The sequence below is a fragment of the Sinocyclocheilus rhinocerous genome, unplaced genomic scaffold, assembly GCF_001515625.1.
Source record: "Sinocyclocheilus rhinocerous isolate Xijiao unplaced genomic scaffold, SAMN03320098_v1.1 scaffold2852, whole genome shotgun sequence".
In the NCBI taxonomy this organism is placed as follows: Eukaryota; Metazoa; Chordata; class Actinopteri; order Cypriniformes; family Cyprinidae; genus Sinocyclocheilus; species Sinocyclocheilus rhinocerous.
Genome location: NW_015646497.1, coordinates 94,880 through 104,126, shown reverse-complemented (window position 1 = coordinate 104,126; position 9,247 = coordinate 94,880). Strand labels below are relative to the sequence as shown.

Below are 9,247 nucleotides of genomic sequence, written 5' to 3'. Positions count from 1 at the left end.
AGAGAGAGAGAGAGAGAGAGTTTCACCGTTACCTTGCTTTCATCCTCAAGCTGTTTCTTAAGATCAGCGATTTCTTTTTCCAGTTCTGCTTTCTGCTCCTGAAGGGCTCTAGCCTGGGCTGGAAGGTCTGGAGACTGAAAGAGGAAGGTTTATAAGCAACAGAGCTCTTTTTAGCACTATATGATAGTGATTCAATACAGATTCACATACAAGCTGAATAAAAACAGCAGGTTCTCAAGAAAAATCTCTGTTCTAATCATAAATATTTCAAAAGATGGGAATTTATAATGCTCATTCACTCTAAGCTGGTCTTTCCATATACAAGATTTTATGATTTTGTAGGTGTGAGTGTTAATTTTTTTTTTTTATAAATTAACAAATTAAGTAAAAAAGCTAGGTTCTTGTCTGAATTTGCTTGCATACGTTTAAACATTAGCCATGACTATGCTGTTCGCTGAATAAATAACCGCAGTCAGCCTTTATACTTTCTCCAAGAGATAGACTTAAGTCTCTCTTATAAGAGGCTCACAGTCTTAGCTGTTTGTTGAACCCAATTACAATGCCACAACAACGGCTCACTTTGTTGTCGCCTTGCACGTTCCCAGCGGCCCGTGACTTCAAGGTCTGGATTTTCTCGAACACCAGGTTGACCTTCCTCTTGGTGGTGTCATCATTATCATTGCTCCTGCAAAACATGACACAAATGCTCATAATTCATTCAGATGGTTTGAGAGTCCTTTTCTCTGAGCCAAAGTGTGTGTTGATAGTGTATGTGTGTGTGTGTGTGTGTGTGAGAGTGACTGGATCGGAGTATAATCCCTGATATTTCTGGGAAAAATCAGCCTGGCTCTTTGCCTGCGTGGAGAGTACAGAGTACTCAAGCTTTGATGTGTCACCTCATGACCTGCCCACCCTAATTACTGCCTTCTTTTAACAAGTCACATGTCTGGGAATGTGTGTCTGAGCAGGGACGCAGACGCCCGCATGTTCCCAGGGCACTCGAGTGATGCATCAGGGAAAAGCAAAGAACATTGGGTTACTGCCATGCATAAAGACTAAAGCGTATCATTAGATTTCACAAAGAGAGAGGAGAAACCAACAGACCAGCACCGCCTCTCCTTCATGCACACACACACACCTCCCACAGAGCGGACTGTCATTAACGGTTTCATGACGTAAGCTGCTGTCGCCAACAGACGTGTCATGTCACAACACCGCTGACAATGTAGTTTTGCTCAATTAGAACTACCACGACCTTGGTGCATATACGGCACGTGCCTCTGAATGGTAACTAACCACTACCTCAGTGTGTAGGGCTGGTTAATAAAGGTTGCCATTGACCAGAAGATATCTGATCCTACATCTGCAAGGCTTCAGAGGGTTCACAGACACTGGTGTATAATCCGCTCTGCTTACCTCCCTCCATTCAACAAATAAGGAATACAGAGAGGGCGGAACTTTTGACATCAAGAATATGGAGTTCAGGGAGGGCACGGGTTCAGCTATTCACTAGAGCAGGTTGGGCCGTCGGGCACCTACAGCATGCGTTTGAAGCTGTGCAGTGATCATGCAGGATTAGATTAGAGCAGGAAACAGTGCTGTTTTGGGTGGACATTTAGTCAGAGCAAAATAACAGATTTGAGTCGTTGGCAGTAAGGCAAAGAACGGTTTGGAACATCTAACAAGCAGCTTTTTTGAAATGACTTGCCATTTTGATGTAAGATGTTAGAGGAGGAACATTAAGAACATGTTTTTTTTCCTTGAAAGGGTGAGATAGAGGTGTGGGAGTGCAAGTTGTGAGTGGATGATTCTACTGTACACAAATCAATGTAGGGGAGGTAAAATTCTTGTAGTGTTATCATTATGTGTCAGACTATGTGGAAACTACCTTAAATTCCAAAGAAAAATCTCACTTCTCAGAAAAAGAATGAACACTATTGAGTAGGAAACAACCATAGAGCAATAAGGACACAATTGTCGCTGTTTTAATTTGTCAAAAACTTTAGTGTGCCAGATTAAAGTCAAGTGGTGAAACCAACATGTAGCAGAAAAAAAAATAGTAAAGGAAATGAAATCTTATAGAGGAGCCCTGCAGACCTTCATGACTCTTTGTTAAGGCCAATAATAATAGGATAAATAAATAAAATGTCAATACTCCAATAAAATGACAACACTCCTAAAAACCTAAAAAACCCTCAATAATAATAATAATAATAATAATTAAGAAATGTTTTTAAAAGTTATTATAAATATGCATGCATTAAATCGAAACTTCTTTAGAATATGGTATGCATATATTAGATTTTAGATTTTTAAAAGGGTTTTCCCCTTTCTTTATCATGGACTCTCATTTGCCAATGACCAATTAATAAATATTTTAAGTTAATGTTTTTGAAAAAAAAAAAACTATTTTGAATTTATTGATATTATGTTTAACAAAACAATTTGAAAAGTGCACCCACCCATCTTTGAGGTAACTGAATAATATCTGCTTGGCAGTCCATTTGTTTGTTTGTTGTGAAAGCTCTTCTTGACCTTTCAGAAGATCAGGTGTCACCTGGGCAAATAATGTATACATGCATAAAACAAATTACTGGTCACCCCATAATGGTGGGAATATGTCAGAATAGCAAAGAGGAAGACCTCATTCTTACCTGAGCATCCACTTCAGTGCTTGATGTTTTATCATTGACAGCGGGACGAGAAATTGATCCCATTTTCACACTTGACAGGCACTTCATACCCTGTGATGGTTTGGCCTCTTCATTTTTATTCTCTACAGGTGCTACAGAGGGATGACTCTGGGGATTCTTGTATCCTAAAATAGCAGCTGAAGAGTTGGAGACTGTGCCCTGAGGAGAGCCTGGAGCACTTTTAACTTGTGTTTGTGTGTGTGTGTGTGTGTGTGAGAGTGACTGGATCGGAGTATAATCCCTGATATTTCTGGGAAAAATCAGCCTGGCTCTTTGCCTGCGTGGAGAGTACAGAGTACTCAAGCTTTGATGTGTCACCTCATGACCTGCCCACCCTAATTACTGCCTTCTTTTAACAAGTCACATGTCTGGGAATGTGTGTCTGAGCAGGGACGCAGACGCCCGCATGTTCCCAGGGCACTCGAGTGATGCATCAGGGAAAAGCAAAGAACATTGGGTTACTGCCATGCATAAAGACTAAAGCGTATCATTAGATTTCACAAAGAGAGAGGAGAAACCAACAGACCAGCACCGCCTCTCCTTCATGCACACACACACACCTCCCACAGAGCGGACTGTCATTAACGGTTTCATGACGTAAGCTGCTGTCGCCAACAGACGTGTCATGTCACAACACCGCTGACAATGTAGTTTTGCTCAATTAGAACTACCACGACCTTGGTGCATATACGGCACGTGCCTCTGAATGGTAACTAACCACTACCTCAGTGTGTAGGGCTGGTTAATAAAGGTTGCCATTGACCAGAAGATATCTGATCCTACATCTGCAAGGCTTCAGAGGGTTCACAGACACTGGTGTATAATCCGCTCTGCTTACCTCCCTCCATTCAACAAATAAGGAATACAGAGAGGGCGGAACTTTTGACATCAAGAATATGGAGTTCAGGGAGGGCACGGGTTCAGCTATTCACTAGAGCAGGTTGGGCCGTCGGGCACCTACAGCATGCGTTTGAAGCTGTGCAGTGATCATGCAGGATTAGATTAGAGCAGGAAACAGTGCTGTTTTGGGTGGACATTTAGTCAGAGCAAAATAACAGATTTGAGTCGTTGGCAGTAAGGCAAAGAACGGTTTGGAACATCTAACAAGCAGCTTTTTTGAAATGACTTGCCATTTTGATGTAAGATGTTAGAGGAGGAACATTAAGAACATGTTTTTTTTCCTTGAAAGGGTGAGATAGAGGTGTGGGAGTGCAAGTTGTGAGTGGATGATTCTACTGTACACAAATCAATGTAGGGGAGGTAAAATTCTTGTAGTGTTATCATTATGTGTCAGACTATGTGGAAACTACCTTAAATTCATCTCACTTCTCTCACTTCTCAGAAAAAGAATGAACACTATTGAGTAGGAAACAACCATAGAGCAATAAGGTCGCTGTTTTCGCTGTTTTAATTTGTCAAAAACTTTAGTGTGCCAGATTAAAGTCAAGTGGTGAAACCAACATGTAGCAGAAAAAAAAATAGTAAAGGAAATGAAATCTTATAGAGGAGCCCTGCAGACCTTCATGACTCTTTGTTAAGGCCAATAATAATAGGATAAATAAATAAAATGTCAATACTCCAATAAAATGACAACACTCCTAAAAACCTAAAAAACCCTCAATAATAATAATAATAATAATAATTAAGAAATGTTTTTAAAAGTTATTATAAATATGCATGCATTAAATCGAAACTTCTTTAGAATATGGTATGCATATATTAGATTTTAGATTTTTAAAAGGGTTTTCCCCTTTCTTTATCATGGACTCTCATTTGCCAATGACCAATTAATAAATATTTTAAGTTAATGTTTTTGAAAAAAAAAAAACTATTTTGAATTTATTGATATTATGTTTAACAAAACAATTTGAAAAGTGCACCCACCCATCTTTGAGGTAACTGAATAATATCTGCTTGGCAGTCTCTTCATTTGTTTGTTGTGAAAGCTCTTCTTGACCTTTCAGAAGATCAGGTGTCACCTGGGCAAATAATGTATACATGCATAAAACAAATTACTGGTCACCCCATAATGGTGGGAATATGTCAGAATAGCAAAGAGGAAGACCTCATTCTTACCTGAGCATCCACTTCAGTGCTTGATGTTTTATCATTGACAGCGGGACGAGAAATTGATCCCATTTTCACACTTGACAGGCACTTCATACCCTGTGATGGTTTGGCCTCTTCATTTTTATTCTCTACAGGTGCTACAGAGGGATGACTCTGGGGATTCTTGTATCCTAAAATAGCAGCTGAAGAGTTGGAGACTGTGCCCTGAGGAGAGCCTGGAGCACTTTTAACTTGTGTTGTGCTTCTTAGGTTTATCCTGGGTCCGACAGTGGAAGTTGGCGACATGGGGGAGGTCTTCACTCCAGCGGCCTTCTGCAGGAGCAGTGACGGGCGAAGGAGATGCTCTGTAGACCTGCCTCGATTCCGACTAACTTCATCCAAGTAGTCAGAGTCACCCCCAAGACCGAATGGCAAGGCGCTATCGACACTACGGGAACGCTTGCGGTCTTCTGGGTTAAGTCGATTCCTCCGCCCTGACCGACCCCTACGTTGTTGAGTCTCTTTGCTGTCAAACTTCTTGATGAGCTCATCCACACCTGGAATTGAACCCGTATCAATGTCACGCCCTGTGCCAGGCAGGAACGGGATGTAGCGCCGGTTCTCATGGCGGTTGATGGTCTCTGCATAAAGCTGGTCCAACTGGTCTTCCTTGGTTGGTGTGGTGGAGCCCAGAGAGGAGTTTCGGGAGGAGGAAGACTGCAGCACTGGGCCACTGGAGTCAACACGGCGCAAGGGCAACACATCTGGTTCACGTCGACTTCGTTCCAGACTGGAGTTTGCGCTACTTACTGAGCTGGAAGGTCTAGAAGAGGCCTTGGTTTGGTCATTGGGGTTGTTGGCTATTGTAGATGGCTGAGGAACTGGAAGGCGTTGTGAAGGCTGAGACGGAGTCTGGTAGGGCACTGGAGTCTTAAATGGTGGCTTAACCTGAGGTTGTGTTTGCACAGGGGGTTTGATCTGAGGCTGTGACAGAACGTGGTCTTTGGCTGGACTGGTTTGAGGTTGGACATTGAACGGGAGTGTCTGGGGACGAACCTGAGGTTGGGCGTGTCCCCTGTCATCTGGTAAAGATGCTTCTGGAACACTGCTGGAGGATCTGGCTTGGCTTACGATTGGGGAGTTGGCTCTGGGTAGGGATCCTGGGTAGGTATTTCGATTCTCAACTGAAGGCAGACTTCGAAAGCTATCGAGAGTATTGCTCTCAGGATCATATGGCTTGAGAATCTCTGGATGCTTTTGGAAGTTTAACAGACTGTACTGCTTCTTAGGATCGGAAGTCCCATTGTGAGGACCTCCATGGAGCTTTGGAGACATAAAATCCATATATGGGCCTTCAGAAAGATTCTTCCGGCTTCCTTTGAAATCATATTCATCATAATTGGACAGGCTTTCAGAATCCATATATCCATTATTGTTTTGTGGAACTGCATAGGGTTTCGGACCTCTGTCTTGGTTATTGAGGACCACATAGGGGTGTCCATCTATTCCTTGAACTCTGATACTGAGGCCATAAGTACCATTGGTCTGGCCTCTCGAGCGGGAAGGCTGCGTATAGCCTTGTGACAGTCCAGTGTTTGGCATGCCGCTAACTCTATAAGACTCCATCAGGAACACTGAGAGAAACAACCAAATCCCTCTCTGTGGAGCGGCTCACCTCTGCAAACAAAGCCATAATCTCATTATTACACAAGTAGTCTGTGATGCTTACGGTATCTTTGCAATTCTAAAAGACCACAATGAGACTGTCTGACAGCCTTTGTTTATGCCATATGGTTTATCTTTTTAAGACTTAAAATAAGATAATTGTGCAAAATTTAGGAAGCAAGGCTTTTCAGACCCCAAACCAAATCCAAAGTAAAGATTTTAGCATGATTCTCCATCACAAACAAAGGTTGTTTGGACAAAACAGGACCTTGAAAAGACTTTCATTGCTCAGTGTTTGGAATTTATTCTGAGACAAACATTGACACAGGCACGTGCCACAGTCTTTGTAGTTATTCCAAGGAACTTGATTTAGATGACGACTTAAAATATCTGATGCCATTTCAAACAGTGCAATAATGACCGCTAACTTCATAAGAGCATGGCAAGCACGCAAAAAAGCCCGGTTTCAGACTTTATAATCTCAATCACATCACACTGACATTGCTGACTGTGCTATGTAGATTACATCTCAACAAAAACAAACATTGGCAAAAAAAAAAAGTAAATGATGTCACTGTACAGTATGGGGGCTGCGTTAGAAAGATAAGTGGAGGGGAAAAAAACAGAGGAAGTCAGATTTAGTATTCAATTGTCTTGAAACAGCTGGTGACTAAATTGTCTGTCAAGAGCTCATATCTTTTATGGAAATAAACTAAAGTATAGCAGTGAAGACGTTTTCATATAATTTGTTTCTAGGAGTACAACTTGTTCAAAATACTGCCAATTTTGACTCCAAATAATCAAAAATACCCAGTTGCACTCATACTATGTTTGACAGTGCCATCACGTCCAAAGAATTTCAGTGACATACGCAATGAGCAACAGTATTGTGCCTCAGGGATGGCAAAACACAAAGCTGCAAAACTATCACCCCACTACAGGCATCACACCAGGCAACAGACTATTATCAGTTTCTTCTGGACCCCACTGATAACATCCTTTCACCTCAAAGCCAACAAAAGATTGCATGAGTCATATTGATGTCTTTGTTGCAACAGCAAATGGTATGACCAAAGCATGCAGTGTATTACGATGCATGCAACCTGTGAGATCCCTGAGGGCTTGACAATGAAGAAAACAAAGACGGCATTGGTTCATTTTCAATGAGCAAGTAAAGAATCCGTTCAATGAAGAATGAAGGTGACACTAGAGCCTACAGGTTGAAAGCATAGGATTGGAAGACCTAAAGTCTTGAGAATAAAAACTACTACAAAAACACCAAACGAGCACATCATCATAAACAAACAAGCCAAAAAGGAAAGTTCATCTCATCGTCCGACACACTCAAGTGAGCAGAAGAGACTCAAACTTTCCAGCTCCATAGAGGGGGATGAGAAAGAACAATAAGGGCAAGTTAAAAAGCGGCAAGCCCCCTTATCCACAAGGAACAGAGCTCTGCTGCAGAAAAAGGGATATGACACAATAGCCTCTTTCAGCTCCTGTATCACATGTACTATGTGCAGAGGGACTCAATGGTGTTAATGTAGCTCCTTTCCTCTCATTGTGCCCACTGGAAATGTGTAGCTTTGACAGGGAAGCTAACTCAGGCTGGGCCAACTCTTGCAACCAGGCCTCCACCTGCATTCCTCTTCCAGGGAAACTCAAAACAGAGTTTTTCTTTTGAAACTGTCTTAAGTTTAACTCTCGCTACCAACTAAATCTGATCTAGACCAAAAACGGCTATAGCTACAGAGCATCAACAAAAAATTTTCAACAATAAGGTTTATGGATAATCAATCTTTAGATGACAGAGCAAACACCATAACTCTTGTCAGGAGGGATAGCAGGAATACTCAGCCATCTAACAATGAACTTTCCTTCGCATTTACTTACATCAGGCAGACTGCATCGATACTGTTTGACCAGATTAATTTAATGTTTTTAATGCAAGTGAATTAATTTACATTTTGGTTTACACTACACTGCAAATCTAATCATGTTGAATAATGCAACTATTTATTTTGGGGGTTACATTTCTATGCATCTAAAACATGCATATGGTTGAGCCAAAAGTTGTATTTATCTATTTACTTATTTATTTTTTGTTGAATTGCTTTCTGCATACTAATTAATATTTTGCGTAATTAATACCAAACAATCATCCTAACAGATGCTCAAAGCACTTGCAGTTGCAGTTTAATAATATAGTTTGGTTTACAATACAAGAACATTACCTGTTTGGCTGCTCATTTAAGTTTATAAACTTTCATTTCAATGTTTTAATACACTTTATTTCACCTACTACCATGTTGCCCAAATGCCTCTAGAACAGCAGAGATTCGCACACTAATAAATAAAAACAAAACCCAAAATCAGCACTCACCGCTGTCTGTCGTTTATCCAAAAAATAAGCGTTTATTTGCTGATCAAGCTCTGTAAACAGCTGTGACACAAAGCGAAAGCTCCATCTCCTCTCAGTTGGTCAAAGTCACTTGTTGCACGTCTTGTTTTCAGACTAGGTTTACTTCACGCACTCGGGTTATTGAAGAGCGCAGAGCCCCGCCCACACCCATCACTCACTCCGCCCCGCGCCGCTGCCTGATCCACGATCAGCGGATCTGCTCCACAGGACTCTGACGATCAGAGCGCATTTCGCTTTTCACCTGATCACAATGCGCAGAAACTGGGTGTAGGCCATCCGAGCCCGTGTGCTTCCAGTATCGGTGAAATCAAGGGTTTTCATGTGATAATGAATTATTATAACAGGACAGAGAAAGTATATGGGCCATTTTCAAGATGGGAACAAATGTCCCTTGGTTTTTCAGTATTGAAAAAAAATT

General features: G+C 41.4%; 1 protein-coding gene across 2 annotated transcripts in view; it reads right to left on the bottom strand.

The window, feature by feature from the left end:
• LOC107707906 (cingulin-like protein 1) overlaps positions 1-8,912 on the bottom strand; it is a 32,666-nt gene extending 23,754 nt beyond the window's left edge. The window contains exons 1-5 of one of the 2 annotated variants that reach the window (XM_016512020.1): positions 8,791-8,912; positions 4,770-6,419; positions 4,578-4,672; positions 580-685; positions 33-134 (exon numbers count right to left, since the gene is read on the bottom strand). In XM_016512020.1, coding sequence (XP_016367506.1) covers positions 33-134; positions 580-685; positions 4,578-4,672; positions 4,770-6,368 — 1,902 coding nt within the window. In that variant the 5' untranslated portion in view covers positions 6,369-6,419; positions 8,791-8,912. The remainder of the gene's footprint in view (positions 1-32; positions 135-579; positions 686-4,577; positions 4,673-4,769; positions 6,420-8,790) is intronic. The other variant, XM_016512022.1, reaches the window with a different exon arrangement.
• Positions 8,913-9,247: the final 335 nt, after the last annotated feature.